The 22,393-nt window shown below is 39.6% G+C and overlaps 1 protein-coding gene across 1 annotated transcript in view; it reads left to right on the top strand.

The window, feature by feature from the left end:
- Positions 1 to 22,393, top strand: part of TLL2 (tolloid like 2) — a 174,917-nt gene that overhangs the window by 18,538 nt on the left and 133,986 nt on the right. Inside the window, exon 2 of the mRNA XM_044662652.1 lies at positions 13,490 to 13,600. Within this exon, the coding sequence (XP_044518587.1) occupies positions 13,490 to 13,600 (111 nt within the window). The remainder of the gene's footprint in view (positions 1 to 13,489; positions 13,601 to 22,393) is intronic.

Raw genomic sequence — 22,393 nt, 5'->3', positions numbered from 1 at the left:
TTCAGTGGTGGTGGCAGCAGTAGCCCTCTATCCCCGAAAGAGTCTAGTCCTGGGTCACCGAAGTATTCTTGCTTATTTTTGCTCAGCATCTTCTAAGTCTCCAAGTTGCATTTATTTCCAAAAGGCTTTTTTCCATTAGAACCAATCTCCTAAATCTGATTTGATGCTGTGGTAAGATTTCTGGATTCAGAGACACAGGACCTAGGTTCAAATTGTAGTACAAGATTTGGGCTCACTTTTGCAACCTATACTTGAATGAGGAAATTGAGCCCCCAGAAGGTGTCTATTTTGTCACCACTCCTGGTGATTCTCTAATGCTATAATAGCTCATGAGCCTCCCCCAGTGTGCTTCTGTTGTGACTGTCAATTGATACCAATTAGTCAGCTAGACTTAATTAGTTTTTAGAAACTGGTGTTTAATAAGGTGGCAGAGTAAGAACAATTGATACCAAACAACCCCTCCAATTCTGGGGAATATTTTGTCACAAGTACATACAGAGTCCAAGGGGAAACTAAGGCAAGTTTTTAGAGCACATTATTGATCATCAGAAGGGCAAAGAAACTGAGGCTCTGGTTATTTAACGGACTTGTCTAGGGTCACAAAGCCAGTATCTGAAATGAGTTCTGATTGCTGGCTTCTTGACTCCAAGTTTAGAACTCTATCACATGAGGGGGGCAGCTGGGTGGCACAGTGGATAGAGCACTGTTCCTGGAGACAGGAAGACTTATCTTTGGGCCTTAGTGGCTTGATAACCAAACCCAGAGATGGGAGGTCCTGGGTCCAAATTTAGTGTCAGACACTTCTTAGCTGTGTGACCCTGGGCAAGTCAAGTAACTCCCATTACTTAGACTGTATCACTCTTCTGCCTTGGAACCGATACACAGTATTGATTCTAAGATGGAAGGTCAGGGTTAAAAAAAAGATTCTTCTTTGTGAATTCAAATTTGGCCTTGGATACTTATTAGCTGTGTGACCGACCCTGTGCAAGAGTGTAATTAGAAATCTTGAGCCCTTGGACTTCATCTCCCAGAATCCTTTTCCCTTGTCCACGTTTTGTCCTCACATTTGGAAATAAGTTGTGTGTTAACTCCACCCTCTGGGTTCTTCTCTCATGACCGCAGCTGGGTTAGCTCCCTCTTTACTCTAGCTTTTTATTTTCCTTTACTTCAAGTTATTATTAATAAATCTTATTACATATACTACTTGGAGATATTGTATATTAATTTTTAAGCCTACACAAGTCACTTAACCCTGTTAGCCTCAATTCCTCATCTGTAACCCCAAATTGGGTCACAAAGAACCAGATATGGCTGAACAACAATATTCTCACATAATAAAGTGAGCTTGTAAGGTACTTCAGTGGGAGTGGGATAGTTTATTGATTCAATCAAGCCCCACCCATATCAAATTCTAACATTTGCTTACTGCCTGTGTTATTTTTCTCTTCATTTTTCTCATCTATAAAATGAGGGGGTTAGATTAGATGACCTCTAAGGTACCTTGAAGCTCTATATCCATGATCCTATGACCCTTCACCACTAGAGGGAATTGTTACTACTTTTTGTCTTTTTCCCATTACTACTTGACTTGCCAGAGAACTGAGGGTCATTTGAGTTTTCTCTCCTTCAGGAGTAGAAGAAGTCTTTGGACCAGTACTTTCAAACTCAGATAGCATTGGGGGCCATAAAACCATATGTAAAGAACCCTTTTAGGCACATATTGACTTAGAAAACTACAGATTAACATTATCTGTGTTTTATTCTATTTTTATTTCTTTTGTTAGATATTTCCCAATGACACTAAGTCAGGTTTGGGCTGCACTTGGTAGGCTATGAGTTTGATCTCTCTGTTGTAGATAATTATTTTCCTTTCTTCCCTCTTTGGCATTCCTCTTCTAGGTCTTAGAAGTATAGATTTACACATGAATCTAACAGTTGTTAGAGATCATCTAGTCCAACTCCATTTTATAGATGAGGAAATTGAAGTTCAGAAAAACAAATGCTTTGGTCCAAGGTCCTAGAGCCAGCATTCGAAGCCAGATCCCCTGACTTCATATCAATCTCTCTTTCCATTGTATGGTCCTGTTCCTTCTTACTCTCACCTCAGGTAACCAGAAGAACTCAGTTTCTGTTCTACTTTCCTTGGTCCTTATCATCACGGATGCTCACTTTATCTGGGTCTCCGTTGTGCCCCACATCTTGGAGAGACATTATGGTCTAGTGGATAGAGTTCTGGATGAGGCGTCAGGAGACGTGGGATCAGATCTCATTTCAGATACTGGCTTTATAACCATGGGCACGTCCATTAAATTACCAGAACCTCCATTTCCTTATCTGTAGAATGAAAAGGAAAGTAATACTTGTACTGCCTTCTTCATGGGGTCATTATAAAGAAAATACAAGGTATCCAAAAAGTCTTAGTGCCATTTGAAATTTTATTAAGTTTAGGAGCAGCTGGGTAGCTCAGTGGATTGAGAGTCAGGCTTAGAGATGGGAGGTCCTAGGTTCAAATCTGGCCTCAGACACTTCCCAGCTTGTGACCCTGGGCAAGTCACTTGACCCCCATTGCCCACCCTTACCAATCTTCCACCAAGGAGCCAATACACAGAAGTTAAGGGTTTAAAAAAAAGAAATTTTATTAAGTTAAAAAAAACAACCCTATCTTCCATATTTGAATCAATACTCAGTATTGATTTCAAGGCAGTAAGGTCTAGGCAACTGAGATTAAGTGACTTATAGCTAAGGAGTGTCTGAGGCTAGACTTGAACCCAAGACCTCCCATCTTTAGAAGTGGCTCTTGGTTCACTGAGCCACCTAGCTGTCCCCTCGGCTTTATTAACTTTAATGGTTTCAGGCTACCCTAAGATTTTCAGGACACCAAACATTTTGCAAACCCTAAAGAGCTATAGAAAAGAACTATGTCTTTCTGCAAAGCCTGATGATCTAACAAGAGTTTAAGAGGGTTTAACTCCCCAGACCCGGGAAGGTCTCAGTGAGTTGGGGAAACTGATCCCACAGGATTTAGGATTCCTAAGAGGACCTTATCTTTCACCCTTCCAGTCTCTTTATATCTGTGGCTAATGTCCACCCCATTTAGTAACCACAAACCAGCAGGAATGTTTTCCTGTTACCATAGTGACTTGTTTGCACTTCTGTGTGGTTAGTCAGGGTAAGCTGACAAGCTCTGGCAGGCTTCGGGTCTGCCATTTAATATGCCCCATCTGCCCACAAAGATAACATGCTTTCTCCTTTAACTGGGACAGTCTAGTTACTCATGGGCTCATTTTGTCTTCAGTATCTGCAGGAGGCCTTTCCTGCCCCAAGAGATTCTCTTTCTGTTTGCCCTTCAATGATTACGTTTCTCCATCCCTGTGGAGCTGAATTCACACAGAATCACTGGGTCTCACATTTGGGAGTCTCCTTGGGGGCCCTGTAGTCCAGCCCCTTCCAAAACAAGCTAAAACAAAACAAAACAAAACAAAAGAAAACAAGGAGCCCCCTATTGGTATCTGACTGGGGACCTTCTAGCCTTGACTTCCCTGCCTCCAGAGACTCAATGCTGGCTGCCCCACTCTGGAGAGCTTTAATCATGAGGAGGCTTTCCCTTATTTCAAGTCTAATTTTCCTTCTTTGTAATTTCCACCTTTTCCTCCTCCTTTTGCCCCTTGAGACCAAGAAGAGCAAATCTGATCCATCTTCTATGTGACCGCCCTTCCCTGTGTTGGCTAACAGCAGTGACAGTGAGGACAACCATAGTAGGAGCTTACATCTACATTGTGCTTGACAAACATTGATATTTAATATATTCCTTTTTATGTATAAAAATGGAGTTGGTTGATTAACTCAATAGAGCCTGTTATAAAATAAAACACTAGAATGTAGATGTATGTACAGATGTTGTATAGATGGAGAGAGGGAGAGGATGATATGACACCTCCCTCCTTTATAACAGTGCCCAGGCAGGATCCTTTAGGTCAATGGATGTTATCCCTTCAGGTCCCACCTGGGGTTGATTGATAGTGTAAATGGGCTCTTTAGCTTGGTAACGGTTTGTCTCTGACTGCATATCTCCCTTCCCAGAGAAGCTAGGAAATAACCACTCCAGGAAGATACTTTAAAAGGCTTTGACTGTATTTAACAAAGATGGGGTATTGGGGTTGGATAGAGGTATTTGGGAAACCCTAATTAAATTTGGTAATGATAAACCCTTCAACTGTAGGCAAGTAATGAATCAGGATTGTTAGTTCCTCTGGTCCATCCTGGCCACAGCCACACCAGAGTAGGCAAATTGCTGCTTGATGTCTCAGCTTTTTCTTCTTTGCTAGATGATATGCCTAACCAGTTTTTGGGATATCCACCCCTTTCCACCCTCTTCTTCTTCTCCTGCCCACTTCCCGGATCCCTCCCGGGCCCTGGGAAACCTAGATACCTAAGATGATTGACTTCCTAATATCTAGGGGCAGTAGAATCAGAGATGATGGTCTGGGTACAGGTTGATGATGTTATCAGGAACAAACAGGAGGATCTTGCAAGGTTGAGCCCAGCAAGTCTCAATCCCCAAAAGACCAGGATCCACAGATTTCAGGTCTCAAGGAAGGAAAAGAACCCTCAGCCAGGGCTGCCAGGGTGTTTTAAACCCCCCTGGGCCAACTGCTCTCTCCCCTGTTCTCACTGATATCCAACTGATCCACCTGTCAATCAACAGTGTGGATTCCTGGCTCCCAGAGATTCAATATAACAAGCCCTACCCCTAACACTTCCCCCCACACCACCATATAAATTTGCCATCCTCAGCTAATGGGTTGTACTTTGATTGCATTGTCCATCCTGTTATCTCTCTTCCTGCTCATTTGCATTCATTTAGTAAGTCAACAAAGTTATTCAGTGCCTATTATGTGCCAAGCACACTGTGCTAAGTGCTGGACAGTTTTTACCTTTAGGGAACTCATGATCTAATGGGGGAGACGACAAGTGTGTCCGATATTTGGCCAGAGTTGAGATTTGTTGCATGGCTAGGTTCAATATTGTTTTCTCTGCCCTCATCGTTACCAACTTCCCTGTTCTGTTCAATACCATCGGTTCACATCTTGCTCGCAATTCACTCTTCTCTTGGTCTCTCTGATACTATAGGAAGATCCCATTTGGGGGTTGCCACTTGGCCCCTTATAGTTTCATGACCTTAAAGCGAGTCACCGCCTCACTGAGCTTCCATGTCATCATCTGTCAAATAAGGGGGTTGGACTCAATGACCTCTAAGGCTTCCTCCAGATCTCAGTTGGGGGGGGGGATACTTTTCCGTGATTCTGTTCTCTTCTAGTGTGATTCCTACCTCTGACAATTCCTTTTCTGTTCCTTCACTCCTTTTCTTCTTTTTAACTTTCTTTAAGGGTCAGAACTCATCCTTCCGCTCTTATCTCTTTATACAACATAGGTGCTGAAGTCATTAAGTATGACATAAGATGATAGGGTGGAGAGGTGAGAAATGAATCACCCTCATTACCACTATGTCACTAAGTCCATTTAATTCCTCCTTAGGTGAGCCCTAACACCCATCTCTCCTTATCTGTTGATTGGCATTACCCTTGTCTAGGTCCTCATCATAAGTAAAGCTGAAATTTTATTCTAGCTGGTCTTTCTGCCTGTTATTCCACCACCAGATACATCTTCTCTAAATCTCTTTTCCTTGTTGTTGCTCCTATGCTCAAAAAACACATTGGTTCCTAGTTTACTTGGAAAATGAAGTCTAAGCTTATCTATTTGGCATTCAGAAGGGGCTTAATGCGTCTCTGACTAATTAAAAAACAAACTTAACCTGCTCTCTCTGGTCAGCATTAAAAGTTCATCATATGTAGACTCTAAACTATCACCCTAATGCAAATATTAATAATATAGAAATAGGTCTTGATCAATGACACAGGTAAAACCTAGTGGAATTACTCTTGGGTATGGGAGGAGGGTGGGAGGAGGAGGGGGAAAGAACATGAATCAAGTAACCATGGAAAAATATCAAATTAATTAAATAAAAATTTCAATTAAAAAAAGTTCATCACACTCGAGCTCCAACTAATCTTTCTAGGCTGATTTCAAATAATTCCCACTTATGAACTCCGAATTCTAGTCACTTATTCTTATTCTTTTTTTTAATGCTTATCTTCCATTTTAGAATCAATACTCCATATTGGTTCCAAGGCAGAAGAACAGTAAGGGCTAAGCAATGGTGGTTAAGTGACTTGCCCAAGGTCACACAGGTAGGAAGTTTATGAGGCCAGATTTGAACCCTGGACTTCTAATCTCTAGGCCTGGCTCTGTATCCACTGATTCACTTAGCTTCTCCTTGTTCTTAGACATGGAATTCTTTACCATTGAATAAACTGTTGCCCATGCCTGGAATATTCTCCTTATTTATCTCTACCTCTTAGAGAATCCTTAGCTCCCTTTGAAAGTCAGCTCAAATGTTCCCTCAGTCAATCAATAAACATTTATTAAATGTCTACTATGTGCCACTTAGTCAATAAGCATTTGTTAAGATTTTACTATATTCCAGATACTGTGATAATGGCTCAGAATACAAAGGCAAAATGAAATAGGAAGTCCTAGCCCTTTGGGAATTTAAATTCTATAGGGGAGACAAATATACATGACACGACAGATAAAAATATATACAAAGTATTTTTATAAATATACATGTATGTATATATATATACATTTAGGTATATATTTTTGTATGTCTGTGTATATGTAGAAAAGTAACTTTGGGAAGGAGACATATCAGGAAATATTTGATTTGAGACTCCTCTTTGGGAAGGGGTGTCTCAGCTTCTACTTTTGTAAAATGGACTTGAACTAGATTATCATTAACATTCTCTTTCTCAAGCATTTATTAAGCACTTATTATTTTTTAGGCTCTGTGCTAAGCACTGGGGATTCAAAGAAAGACAGAAGATAGTTCCTTGCTCTCAAGGAGCTCACAGTCTAACGGAGAGTGGGGGGAACAACATGCAAACAATTATCTGGGTACATACAAGAGATGGACAGTGAGAATGGGAAGTTGGTCTCAGCTAGGAGTCCCTAACAGTGGAAAGAGTGAGAAAGGCAGAAAAGATTTGAGCCAAGTCTTGAAGAAAGTGAGGGAAGCCAGGAGGCAGAGTGGAGGAGAGAGACCATTCTGGTCCTGGGAGATAGCTAGAAAAAATGCATAGCCTCAGGAGATGGCATGTCATATGGGAGGAATGGCAAGAAGGACAGGGTAGCTGGATCATCATAGACTGAGTAGAGACAAGTAAAATGGAAGGTGACAAGAAGGGTAAGGAAGGGTTATAAAGGGCTTTAAAAGCAAACAAATGATTTTCCATTTGATCTTGGAGGTCAGAGAGAACCCCAGGGACTTATTGAGTAGAAGATCAGACTTCTGTTTTAGGAAGATCACTTTGACAATGGAGTGGAGGATAGATTCAAGTGGGAGGAGATTTGAGGCATGGAAGATATTTTATTTTCCCAATTACATGTAACAATAATTTTCAACATATATTTCCCTAAATTATACCATCAAAACCATCCCCCTCCCATCTCTTCCCTCCCCCACTTGGATATGTTAAACAATTTGATCTGAGTCATACATGTATTATGTTGTACATAACTTCTGGACAAAGATGAGGAACAGCTTGAATGACAGATCATCGGTTATAGAACTTGGAATTTACCCAGATGGCATGAGCCAAGGGCAAAAGACATTTGGGACCACCTCTATAAAAGCCCAGGGGTTCAGCCATTCTGGATCTCAGTTTTGAGAAGGGAATTTCTGGGAGCAGTGGGAGGAGACGGGTGGGTAGGCCAATAGACCTGCAGATCCAGCATCCATACCTATTGCCATTAGAAGTTCAACCATTTATTACCAACCAGAGCCGAGAGAAATCAACAGCACAGCTGCCAAGAAGAACATCATTACCCCTTCCTTTGCTTTGGTCTAGACCACGGCTGGGTCTAACCAGGATCCGTGAGGGGGAGAAGAATCTCCAGCCAAATACCAGATGTTCATTGGTTTAGATTTCTTTAACTCTCTATAGACATAGCATAGCCATCCCACCACTTCTTTTCTTATTCTGATTCCTAACCCCTTTGAGCCAAAGCATTAAACCCTGTTTCAAACTTGATACAAGTGAAGGCTGGCAGTCATCCCAAGGGGCAAGCGAAAAGCCACAGCAAAAGGGAAAAGGGATCACCAGCATCCCAGTCAGTTAGCGTTATCCATCCAACCTCAACAACTAGCCTATTACCAATCCTTATCGTTTACCCTAACCCCAAGCCAAGGAACCAGAGAGGCTGTTGAACAACATATACAGCTTCTCCCTCTATAACCTGGGCTTGGGCACTGTTCGTGGGGTCAGGTGCTTTGCAGAGCTGATCATCCATAAGCCCTGGTGGTCACCAGCACACCTTGGTGGCTACCCAGGTGCTACTATCCCACACAGCCTAGATCCATATACCACCTGAGGATCTTGGGCCAGCTTATAGAAATACCTTTCTGTCAAGTAGACAGATACTCACCCCCACATTTTTAATAACCATTATCATACAAAACTCATTTCCATATTGGTCCTTGTTGTAAGAGCTCTCATACAAAACGCAGACCCTCAAATAAAACCGTAAACAAACTGGTGTGAAAAATAGCATGCTTTGATCTGCATCCGACCTACTCCATCAGTTCTTTCTCTGGAGGTGGATAGTATTCCCTGTCATTGTCCTTCAGGATTGTCCCAGATCATGCATTGCTGAGAGTAGCCTAGTTTTCACAGTTGATTATGGTACAATATTGCTGTAACTGTGCACCGCGCTCTCCCACTTCTGTAAAGCCCTTTCCCACATCTTCTTTTAAGGCATCTCAGATTCCGTTAGGGGATAGCATCCCAGCTCCCAGGATTCATGATTCTGAATGCTAATGGTAAAGAACCAAGTGATTGACAATTAGCCATCCAGAATGATGACTTAGATTCAACAGACACCAGCTGGTTTGCTTCCTCTCTCTGGGCACGAACTCCTCGGCAGAAGTTTCATGCTGGGGTCTCTGTCTCCCTCTGGAGGAGGCTACTGGGTTCCTTTCCCTGGGGTCCCTAAACATGGGACCAGAGTGTATTCTAGAAGGATTTAGAGTCCTCCCTTCTTCCTCCAATCCCCTTCACTCTCCCACTCTTCTACTTGAGTCAACAGACCAGTGCTAAGAAAGAGCTGGTGCCCCTGCGTGATGATTAGTATCTCCCCTCCACTGGTCTGAGCAGGGGCAAACATTCCAAGCTAGAGCTATGGTGTCTGCTACATACGAGGTGCTCACTGGACCAATAGAAGACAGGAACCCTGCCTTATACTTTAAGTATTACCTACAATGCCACGCATATCTGATATCCATAAAAAAGAGATCAGAGGATACCTTATTTTGTTGATAGATTAGAAGGGAGGAGCCAAGTAGAGAAGTGCCCTGTTTCTGAAGACAGAGGACCTGGGTTGGAATCCTTGCTCTGTCACTACCTATGTGCACTTAGTACTCTGTCTAGCACATAGTAGGGGCTTAACAAATGTTTATCTGTGGATTATTGATTGAATGTGGCCTTGAGCAAGTTATTTAATCCCCCTGGGCTTCAGTTTCTTTATCAATAAAATGAGGAATTTGACCTAGATGATTCTGGAATCCCTTCCAGTACTTAGGCTAGAATCCTCTGACCCTGAGTGGTTTCTGTGAGATCTAACCTGGATTTATTCAGGGCATTAAGCTCCTAACTTATATTTTGAAGTGAAGTCACTTCTTAGCTCAACAGGGCAGCTTGCCCAGTTGGCACTGGGCCATTTTTCTGGCATTTGACCCTTTCTTAGTGAATAATGCATGTGCTTCTGGGAGTAGCCTTGGGAAGGTCTTATACAGTATTCATAGCTAATTAGTGGTTCTTGTTTAGTTATGGTGACAATGGTCTCCTGGAAGGAGAAGCTATCTGAGAGGTCTGCGGTGGATTTATTTTGATGGCTAGTGTGTCTAAGTATTCCATTGAGAAGAGGGATGAGAAGCTCAGCTGGCTCCTGAGATTAGAATTGGGGCTTGGAGAGGATCCAGGAGAGTCAGCAGCAGCTTCTTGGCTGGTCTGATTGGGCAACTCATGTGAGGTTGGCATGTCATTCTTGAGGAGTTTAATAGCTTCAAATTCCTTCTGATTACTGAATGACATTCTTCAGGGAGCAGAAATGGGAGAGAAATAATAGATGACATTTATATATCCTTTTACAGTTAACAAAACACTTTCAAATTTCTCATCCCATTAGATCCTCACAGTAGTTCTATTACTAATCAGGGCTAGTATTACCCCTATTTCATAGATGAAGAAACTGAGACTCAGTCATGGGGATTTACTTTCAGAACATTACAAAACAGAAAAAGATGATGTGTCTGTGAAAATCACCAGCATTTGCTTATGGTTGATTTTTTTTCTTTCCAAGGAAGAATCCTCTTAGAATCATGGATTATAGACCAAAAACTAGCTCTTGTTCTTCTTTTTGTATCTCTTGCACCTAGCATAGGGCCTGGCTGTGTTCCTAATAAATGCTTGTTGACTGAGTAGTTAATAGTAATTTTCCTATCTCTGTATGATTTATCCTTCATAATTTCTCACTGTAGCATTCTGGGTCTCTGAATGGTAGAAATAAATGATGATTCATTATGACTATTTGCAAGGCCAAAAGTCACACTTTAAAGAGGAAACTGCTCTTTGATTTTTTTTTAGGGGGGCTAGAAATAGCAGGAGTGGATGTCCAGCAGGAAGACTTATTGTTTGATAGCCATTCTGAAGTTTTTGTCTTAGTGACTTGCCCAGTGGCAATTAAACTAGAATTCAAGCTATCCCATTGATTCCTATTTTAATAATTGTTTAATTAAATTATTCTTGAATTTCTACTTGCTGTAGGAGTTCAGCTATACAGCCAGCACCCTCTAAATTTTGGAATCCTGGGATAAAGCTTTAGATACCTTATCCTAGTTATGGCTTTGTCATAGGATGACTTTAGCACCTGCAGTCTCTAATGTAACAAACCAAAGTCCCCCAAACTGGTATTATATTTATATTATATTTTCCCAGGTAAGAAAGATGAAACCTTAACTGGTTTTTGCATTAGTTATATACTCTGGCTCTGTAGAGAGTTTGATTGTGAAATTAGAAAGCGCAGGTTGAATCCTAGCTCTGCCATTTTACTGGCTGTGGTGACTTGCATAATTAAATTATCTCTTGAGGTCTCAGTTTCCTCATCTGTAAAATAAAGAGGATTGAACTAGATGGCTCCTTCTGTTCTCATATTAAATGTTTCTCAAATCTATCTATTGTACTCTCAGTTTATTCATTAACAAAATTATGTAAGCTATCTGTTTCCAAGTGTTGTATCCTCCAGTAGAACACATGTTCTTTGTAGCCTGGGATTTTTTGTTTTGAAATCCCTAGCACTTAATAAATATTTGTTGAATCGAATCGAATTGAATTTGGAATCCTGGGGGAAAGGTGTTGTGCTAGCCAATGCATTAACACAAGGATTTGAAGGTTGAGTGTTCATAATGATATTCTGTTCAAACCACTTCAGGAAACACTTATTAAGCAATTATTGTGTGCAAGGAATTGTGCAAGGGATATTAAGGCAAGCACAAAATGTTCCTGCACCCAGTCTCCTGGGAAATATATCCTATATACATAGAAACAAAGGTAAATCAATGCTTAGAAATGCACAAAGATCAAAGCAGGAGATGGGGAAAGGGAGTTTCTAATAAGAGTTTTTCTTGCTCCTTGAATCCTGCTTTCTCCTGAGTTTCCTCCTACACATCTGTCAACTCCTTCTTAGTCTTCTTTGCTGTATTGCTATCCATGTTTTGCCTGCTATATGTGAATATTTCCTTCAGCTCTGTCCTGGATCTTTTCCCTTCCATTTCCTATTCTCTCTCTCAGTGATTTCATGAGCCCCCATAGCAGATGACTCTCCAGATCTGTTTCTCCTACCTTCATTTCTTTTGAGCTCACATCATCAATTCACTGTTGGACATCTCTACTTTCCCGTTCCATAGGCATATTAAACTGAATATGACAAAAGTAGAATTCATTTTATTTCATATTTTCTAAACTCCCTATACTTCCTAACTTCATTTCTTCTATTAAGGAAACCACCATCCTTTCAGTCACTCAGATTCACAATCTTAGAGTCATTCTTACCTCCTGCACCCCAGCCAATCATTTGTTAAGACTTACTGATTTTAACTCCACAATATTTCTTGCCGTTGTTTGACCTCCCCTCCTAGTTTGGCCCTCAGTACCTTTTGCTTAAGCTACTAAAATGGGTCTCTGAATTGAACTTTCTTCAGTCTTTCCCCTTTCAGATTTATCATTTATATCAGAGGTCTCAAACTCCTTTCTACTTGGTGGGCAGCCAGAATGAGATGAAAATGCAATTGGGAAGTATTTAATTAAATAAATACAAATATAATATAACACATGTTAATTTGTAGTCTTCTAAATCAATATATGCCAGAGTTCCATTTCTACTTGAGTTTAATGCCTCCCTTATAAACATAGTTGTCAAACCAGCATTCCTAAAGCAGTGATCTAACCATATTGATTCCCTCCTTAAATAATAAAAATATATAAATAATAAATAACTATATACAAATATATCAGTGGTTCTCCATTAGGGCTCTTAACCATTTTTTTTTTTGGTATCATGATCCTTTTTAGCAGTCTGGTTAAGACTGTGAACTCCTCAAAATAATGTTTTTAAATACTTAACTAATATAAATACTTAAATAATATACATAGGATTACAAAGGAAACAAATTATATTAAAATTGAAATTAAGTGCTCTATCTGTCCTTTGATGACCTGGAAGTTTCAGTTAGTCAATAAACATTTATTAAGCACTGCTTCTGTGTGGGGCACTATGCTAAGCTCTGGGGATTAAAATAAAAAGGCAAAAAGCAATCCATGCCCCTAAGGAATTCACATTCTAAAGAGGAAGATAACATGAAGACATTTTTAAAAAAGACAGTCAATGGGATAGACTTTTAAATGAAAAGTCACCAGCAGCTGGAGAGGGTTGAGAATGAGAAAAGGAGCCCTTTAGACTTGAAATGGGTCTTGAAGGAACCCTGAGAAACTGAGAAGCAGAAGGGAGGAGATAGATTATGCCAAGCATGATGGATGGCAAGCCAAAAAGGCACAAAGATGGGATACATATGAACTGTATGGTCTAGGGTAGCTGCAGCTGGATGGATGGTTGTATTTGTGAATAGGAATAAAGTAAAAGAAGGCCAGATAGGTAGGAAAGGGCCATATGAGCCTAAGTCTTTCTGACTCCAAATCTGATTGGAGAGTGCCTTTAATAATCCTGTCCTTAGAATGACTAGATTTTCTCACCTGGTTTGTTTTGGTATTTTGTCAGAGGCATGGGCAAAGCTAATTGGTTTATAATTTTTTCCTCCTAGCTGTCTTTTGGGGAGATATTGCACTAGATGAAGATGACCTGAAGCTATTTCATGTTGATAAAACTATGAATTCATCCAAGCCTTCGATAGAGAGAACTGGACACACCACAGGTAAGAGTCAGAGGCATTATACTTCAATACTCTCAGTTATACCAGGCCAGGCTAGAGAGGAACAGAAACTTTGATTGCTAAAGATGAACCTGGGAATTTGTTGATTTTAGCTGGTTTTGCTGCCCACCCTACTACAGCAATGTGATCTCTCAAGAATTCAATTTAACAATCATTTATTAAGCATCTACCATATATGAAGTGTCATCTCCATATTGCTTTCCAGGATGATGACATGGGCACTGAGCTGGTGGCATTGCTATTTCCAAGGTTCTTGAGTTGAGTTCTGACCTGACTCTATCAATGTCTGAAGGGAGATGGTGGTCCAGGAGGTGGTGGCTTGCCTTCCTTGGAATATGCAAACTGGCTGAAACTCTACTTGGGCCAAATTCCATTTTATTTTATTTTTAATTTTTTCCATATTGTTCATTTTTATAAGTGAGTAATCTCATAAAATCAAAACTCCAAAACACAAACCCAAATAAACAACTGGAAAAGCATATGCTTTCATCTGCATTCTGACTCCAACAGTTCTTTCTCTGGAGGTGGATAGCATTCTTTGCCCTAAGTCTCTCAGAATTGTTCTGGATCTTTGTATTGCTGAGAGTGTCAAAGTCTATCACAGTTGACCATCCTACAATATTGCTGTTACTGTGAATGTTCTTCTGGTTCTGCTTATTTCACTCTGCATCAATTAATGTAAATCTTTCCAGCTCTTTCTGAAACCTTCCTGGTCATCATTCCTTACAGCACAACAGTATTCCATCACCAATTTATGCCACAATTTGTTCAGCTATTCCCCAACTAATGGACATTCCCTCAGTTTCCAATTCTTTGCTACCACAAAAAAGCCCCTATAAATATTTTTGTACCCGTAGGTCTTTTCCCATTTCCAAATTCCATTTTGGGCTAGGGTACAGAGGACAACCCCACAATGAGACACAGTTATGCTGTAAGAGGGCAGTTTATCTCCCAGATCCTATGGAAGACTGTAAATCAAGGTACAGGGATGGAGTTTCCTTTGGGGCTAAAGCATGGAAATTCCTCTCCTGGGGAAGACTCACATTGTTGTATGTATGTTCCAAGCCTCATTTGGCCCTGAGCTAGTTGCAGCACTCATGAATATTTACACATCCTTGTGAGAGGTATTTCAGACTATGGTCTTCAGACAAGGATACTTCTGAGGTAATACAAATGCATTACTTTTGCAATATTAGAGTAAAGTGATATTGTACCATTATCTGAGCCTGTGATTCTGTGAATTAGCTAATATTATTAAATCTACAAGCCTGGGAGAGGGGACAGATTGCCAATGAACCCAGTATTCCAAGTTAAGAATTAAGAAAGCACCAAGGTGATGCAGTGGATAGAGTGCTGGGCCCAGAGTCAGGAAGACTTGACTCAAATCTGGTCTCAGAAATTTTCTAGCTATGTGACCCTGGGTAAGTCACTTAAGCCTGTTTGTCTCAGTAAAACGAGCAGGAGAAAAAAAATGGCAAACCACTCCAGTATCTTTGCCAAGAAAACCTCAAATGAGCTCACAAAAAAATCAGCCATGACTGAATAACAACAAAAAATTAATTAAGCAATTTTAATTATCTTAGAGCATATACTATTATGCCCACATGTAGAAACAGGCATTCCTCCACTCATCATTCATATATATATATATGTATATATATATATATATACATACACACACATAGATAGATAGATAGATAGATATTCATTCATTCCTTCATTTACATATTGGACATAGTACATATGAGTCCAGAAGAGAAGGTTCTTCTGTGGCAAATGAGGGACTTCAAGAACAGATTTCATTCAGAGTAAACAGTTTTCACTGTAATTGGTAGAAGCTTTGAAAAAACCAATTTTGTTGTATTCTTTTAAACAAAGATTCCAATAGGTTTTCCCTAAGTTTTTTTTTTTTCTGAGGTAAGCTTATGTTTTTCTCTCATTGGTATTCTGCTAAATCTAGGGGAATCAGTTCTTTTTACCAGAAAGTTTTGTTTTCCCATCTTTTGGTGGCCTTTTCCCTAATTATGTTAAGATATTCATCTCTTTGCAGGCTCAGGATGAGAGAGGATCTTTGCTGGATCTAGTTTTTACCCTGGAATGATTTTTAGTGAAAAATTCAGATTCTTTCTCTTCTTTGATAACTCAGTCACTTGATGTCCTCTATAGATAACTTTCACACGGACTCACAAACCTAAACCACACATTGTATAGCTCCTGTGTTTCCATTTTTTTTCCAATGGAATTAATCCAGATTTTAATTTGCTGCAACTTGCTTTTTCTATTAATATGGCAAGCTTCTTCAAAGCTACCACAGTTCATTGTTGAGTTGTTAATGAGCCATTGATTTTACCATTGCAATGATTAATGCGTCAGCTTTTAAAAGCTATATTTTGCAACAACTGTGCCATGTCAGCAGGAACTAGCCCTTGAGAGCACAAGGGGGAAAATGTAATTTCAAAGGCACTGGGTCACAAAGGTAGAAAACCCATCTCCAGAAATGAAGCCAGGAGGTCAGGAAGCTGAGTAGGTGAGGTATTGGGGAATCAAGGTCAAGATATGATCAATAGCAGCAAGACTCAATGCTAATCATTAATAAACCATTCATTTAGTATTTATTAAGTGTCTGTTGTGGGGCCGTTAGTGTCTGAGGCAGCCCAGGAAAATTATAAATTTCAGAGCAGGAGCCTATCTGCATTGATAGCAGGAGTTTCTTTACCTAGTGTTCACTTTACCAATATTAGATAGCCTGGTAGATAGAATGCTGGGCTTGGAATCAGGAAAACTCATCTTCATGTGTTCAAATCTGACCTCAAATGTATTTACTAACTATGTGACTCTGGCAAGTCACTTAACCCTATTTGCCTCAGTTTCCTCATCTGTAAAATGAGCTGGAGAAGGAAATGGCAATCTATTCCAGTGTCTTTGCCAAGAAAACTCCAAATGAGGTTATGGAGAGTCAGGCTTGACTAAAAATCACTAAATTAAAAGCATCAATAAAATCACACATTTGGTTTAAAAAAAACCCCAACAATATCTAGACTAGGTACTGAAGATATAAAACCAGAAGCAAAATAATCCCTTTCCTGAAGGAGCTTACCTTCTAAGCCAGAGAACTTCTTAGGATGATCGGATTCTTTATATTTTACCTAGAGTTAGACTTGGTTGTAGGCTATTTGGAGGGGAAAGCTTTTCAAGAACTCAGAGTAATGGAATCAGAAGAACTCTGCTCTTCTCTCACAAATACTTCAGCAAAGATGAAAAAACAAACAAACAAACAAAATCAGTCACTATATGGAGAAATAGATTTTTTTTTTACTTCAAGGAAAACTATAGAAAGTAAATTTTTGCCAATCCAGATCCATGCAAAGATACAGTTGGAAGCCTGTGGGTACTAGAGAAGGGATTTAAACAGAATAGTCTAGTCTGGTTGTGTAATTCATGGGAGCCATCTAGGTAGGGAACCATTGGTAAGCCCAGGAAGCCTTGAGCCTGAAGCTAGAAGCAAGGAGGTGGGAGCCAGAATTAGGGTCTAGCCAAGGGTTCCTGTGACCTATACTAGTGCCCTGGAGGACAATGATCAGACAGGACCAACAAGAACTATGCTAGATAGGCTTCTGCATTACTAATTGTCCCCATTGCAGCATGCTTGCCACCTACCACTAAGATCACTGAAGAACGAAGTACTCAATCCTCAGACCCTCGCTAATATAGTTAAGAACCAAAGAGAGCCCATTCTTTCCAGAAGGGTATAGAACTTCACTTGAACATGAAGTCCCAATTCAAGAAATTTGGAAAAATGAGTAAGCGGGAAAAAATGATATATAAAGCCATATTCTTAGAAAGAGGAATGCTCAAGAAATAAACTTAGAGAAGAATAATTCCATACCATCTACAAGTAAAGTCTCAAAGAGAATCACAGATTGGTTTATGTCATTAAAGCTTAAATATAATCATTGTAAATTCTTAAATAAAATGGAGTGGCTTGTGAAAGCTTAAAATGGCACTATGACTTTTGGAACACCCTATATAAATGAGTTGCCAGATCTAGAGGGAAAAAATATAGAGGAAAGGAAGGAGAATAGTTTAGTGCCAGAGGTACAGAACTTCAGTCAAGTAACAGACTCCTTGAAAATTAGATTAGGCCAGACAATTTACAAGAAAAAATACTAGAACAAAATTGAAAGAATGAAAAAAAAAGTTATGTAAGGAAAATCATCTCAGGAGGAAGGAATTCATAGAATCTTAAGAGCTAGAATGGACTATCTGGTCCATCCTCCACATGATTTAGAATCCTTTCTACAACATTTCCAGTTGGTGGTCTGCCTTTTCTTGATGGTCTCCAATAAGGGCAAACACTTCCCAAGGCAGTCTTATTCACTTATGAACAGTTCTGGTTGTTGGGAATTTTTTCCTTCCTTAACACTCAAATCTTTCTCTTTGCATTGTTCCAAATTTGGAGTTCTGGGTCCAAGGAGAACATTTACATTCCTTCTTCTGTATGACAGCCTTTGAAATACTCGATGTTATCTCTCACGCTTCCCCTAACTCTTCTTGTCTTCAATCTAAAATCCCCAGTTTCTTTCATTAATCCTCTTAATGGAATATTTTCCAATGCTCATGCCATGTCAGTCACATTTTTCTGGATGTGCTCCAACTTACCAATGTTTTTCTTAATATATGTTATCCAATAAACACAATATTCAAAATATAGTTGGATTAGAGCAAGTATGGATAGCAGAACTACCATCAGTTTGTGCCTCTCTTAATGTAACCAGCATTGTGTTAGCTTTTTTGGTTGTCATGTCACACTTGCATATTGAACTTGCCATCTACTAGCACATCTGGGGATTTTAATGGACTTTAAGCTCAATTTTTGTGAAGAGTATAATGTGGCAGCCAATCTTGATCCCCCTGCCCCAAATCCACATGTGAACTTGGGCTGCAGTGAAGAAGACATATAATGTCTAGGAAAAAGGAGGTGGTAGTTGCATTGAACCCTACCATGGTCATTCTACTTATAGATTATTATTTTTAGTTTGGGGAAATGACATTGGTTAGCTGAAGATCACCCAGAGGAAGGCCACCAGACCAGCTAAGGGCCTCAGGTTTCTATCATATGAAGATAAGTTTAAGGAACTGGGGATGTTTAACCTGGAGAAGGTTCAGGGGCAATATAATAGCTATCTTTAAGTACATAAAAGGCACATGGAAGAGATATTAGATTTGATCTTTTGCTTCCAGAGTACAAAATTAGGACCAATGAATGGAAGGTGCAAAGAGACAGAAGAAAACTTTAACAATTAGAATATTTGAAAATGGAAACAGTTGCCTTATAAGATAGTGGCCTCAAAGATCTTCAGGCAAAGACTCGTCAGATGTGGTAGATTTTCTTTCTGATTATGATGTGGGCTAAATGGATGTTAAAGTCCCTTCTAAATCTAAAACTCTGGAATTGTCTCTAAAATATTATAGCATAGACCTTCTGCACTCTGCCCTAGACAGACCACATTTGTAGTATATTATGTTCAGTTCTGGGCACCACAGTTTTGGAAAGTTGTTGATAAACTGGGAAGTATCTGAGAGTAGGGCAACCAGGATGGCGGAGGGCCTTGAATTCTCACCATGTAAGGATAATTTGAGGGACCTGGGGATGAGCACCCTGGATTGAAAAGACTTAAGTGAGCCCCATAGTCATCTATGAAAGGCTAGCATGTGGAATTTTACTTGTATCTCTTGACCTCAGAAAGCAGAACTAGAGAATAATTCGGGAATTGTAAAGAAGCAGATTTAAACTTAAAGTAAAGAAAGGCTTCCTAACACCTGTTGTTATATAGTTTTTCACTTGTGTCTGACTTTCCATGACCCTGTTTGGGTTTTTCTTGGCAAAGATACTAGAGTGATTTGCCATTTTGTTTTCTCCAGCTCATTTTACAGATGAGGAAAAGGGTTAAGTGACTTGCCTAGGGTCACACAGCTATTAAGTGTCTGGGGCTGGATTTGAATTCATGAAGATAAGACTTCCTGATTCCAAGCCCAGTCCACTGTGCCACCTAGCTGCCCTTCCTAACACTTAGGGCTATCCAAAGGTGGAATGGGCTACTTTGGAAGGTAGAGCGCTCCAGCAGAGGCCAGGGGGAATAATTCATAGTGGGTTCTAATTAGAGTTGCTGACCTCAGTACCTCACAACTTGAACATTTAGTGATTCATATTGGTCAGTTATCCTTGCTATAGTCTATCTTTTTGAAATCTTGGGTAGCTAAAGCCATCAATGCCAGCTGCCTTGATAAAGTAATAAGTTTCTAACAATTTTCTCACTCCAGTGTTCTTTTTAATGTTTCTCTGTTTGTATATTTTAACACCTTTTTTTGGTTTTGATCCATTCTTTTTCCAGGCTCTGTTATTTCTATTGCTGAACCTCCAGGGCACTTTGATTCTCTATCAATAAATAGAAATTTCTGCAGTGAAACACATTCTGCTTTCTATAAATACTATGGCCCTTTAGGATCTCAACCTTGCAAGCTACCTGATAAGCTCCAATGTAATTTGGGTTTATTTTAGGAAACTGGATAAAGATGGTCTCTCAAGTCCTGACCCTCATCTTTCAGTCCTCGGAAGTGTTCTCTGAAAATTAACACTTCCCTTTTACAAGCTTGAGCCAGTAGAAAGAAGGAGAGAACAGAGAGCAGATGCCAAGGCTTGGAGCCAGATGGCAGAATAGATCTGAGAATAAGCTTCCATGTATTGAACACAGATGGCAAGAGAGGTCATTTATACCAGAAGAATTTAAGAGCTGCCACTTGAGGGCAGTTAGTATTCAGATTAAGTAATACAGAGGTGCTAATAAAAGATTTAATACTACTTTAGAGTTGAGTATAAGATGAAATTGAAAAGTAGACAGAAGCAGTGAAAATGTCCTGGGGCAGCCCACAGGAAGAAGAAAGATATCAAGTTCCAGGTGGAATATTGACTATCTGGAATAGGTCTTGAACTATCATTTTAGGAGCAAAATTGATTGATAAACTGGAACAGGTCCAGAAGAGAGTGACCAGGCTATTGAGGGAATGCTAAACCATCCCATTTTAGCTAAACCCAGAGATGATCATGCCCTTGGCCCTGTCTTTACTTAAAAGGATTCCACTTCTATTTTTTTTTATGAATTCTGAAATCTCTTTATCAGATCATAATCTTTGATCATTCCATCTTTTCTTCTACCTTTTGACCTCAACTTCATTCCCCATCCTCACCATGATGATGCACTCAAATATTTAAAAGAATATGATGTAGGTGCACAAATTATTACATATCTTAGTATTGAAAAGCCTGTTATTAGAAGCTCAGCCTTCTTTTCTCTTTTTAAATTTTTTATTTTCCTAAATATATTTTTTATTATATTTTTACCAATTACATGTAATAAATTTCCACATAAGTTTTCTGAAATTATATAATACAAATTATCTTCCTCCCTCCCTTTCCTACCCCCTCCTGGAGCTGGCAAACAATTCATTCTGGGTTATACATGTATCATCATGCAAAACATATTTCCATATTGTTCATTTTTAAGAGAATAATCATATGAAACAAAAATCCCAAAACAAAAACCAAAAATACCTAAGTGAAAAATCGTATGTTTTGAGCTGCCTTCTGATTCCAACAGTTCTTTCTCTGGAGGTGGAGAGCATTTGTGGTGATAAATGAATTGTCTCAGATTATTGTCTTGCTGAGAGTAGCTAAGTCTATCACAGCTGACCATCACACAATATTGCTGTCACTGTGTAGTGTTCTCTTGGTTCTGCTTATTTCACTCTGCATCAGTTCACATAGGTTTTTCTAGCTCTTTCTGAAATCATCCTTACATCCTTACATCCTTCATCATTCCTTACACCACAATAGTCTTCCATCAGCATCATGTACCACAATTTGTTCAGCCATCCCCCAATTGAGGGATATCTCTTTAATCAGCCTTCTTTTCTCTAAGGAAAAGGGGCAGATTAGGACACTGGGCTCTTTTATTCCTCAGGGAAAGGAGGTGCTAAGCTTTCATTTAGTCTCTCCACATCAATTATGTAAAATTTGGTATATTTGGCTCCAAAGGGTGAACTAGTACCAATGGTGGAAGTTAAAGGAAAACTTATTTTTGTTCAATAAAAAAAACTTCCTAATGGTTAAAGCTGCCACCAAATAAAAATGAACTCTTCTCAGTTTGATAAGGAACTCTCCTTCATTAGAACTAGAGCGGGTATTCAGGTGGCTCAGTGGATTGAGAATCAGGCATAGCATGGGAGATCCTGGGTTCAAATATGGATTCAGATACTTCCTAGCTGTATGATCTTAGGCAAGTCTCTTAATTCCCATTGCCTAGCCCTTACCACTCTTCTGCCTTGTAACCAATACACAGTATTGATTCTAAGATGAAAAGTGGGGATTAAAAAAAGAATTAAAGGTCCATGCAAGAATGAAATTTGTGTGACTCTAAGAGAGTAGACCATATTGAAAAAGAACAGATAAAGGGGTGGTTATGGGAGTAGCTGGGTGATTCAGTGGATTGAGAACCAGGCCTAGAGATGGGAGATTCTGAGTTCAAATCTGACCTCAGACACTTCTGAGTTGTCTGACTTAACTTCCATTGCCTACCTTTTACCACTCTTTTGCCTTGGAACCAATAGAAAGTATTGATTCTAAGACAGAAGGTAAGTTTAAAAAAGAAAGAGAGAGAGAGAGAGAGAGAGAGAGAGAGAGAGAGAGAGAGAGAGAGAGAGAGAGAGAGGGGAAGAGAG

The sequence above is a fragment of the Gracilinanus agilis genome, chromosome 2, assembly GCF_016433145.1.
Source record: "Gracilinanus agilis isolate LMUSP501 chromosome 2, AgileGrace, whole genome shotgun sequence".
In the NCBI taxonomy this organism is placed as follows: Eukaryota; Metazoa; Chordata; class Mammalia; order Didelphimorphia; family Didelphidae; genus Gracilinanus; species Gracilinanus agilis.
Note: the sequence above shows the minus strand (reverse complement) of the source record. Positions and strands in the feature narration are given on the sequence as shown.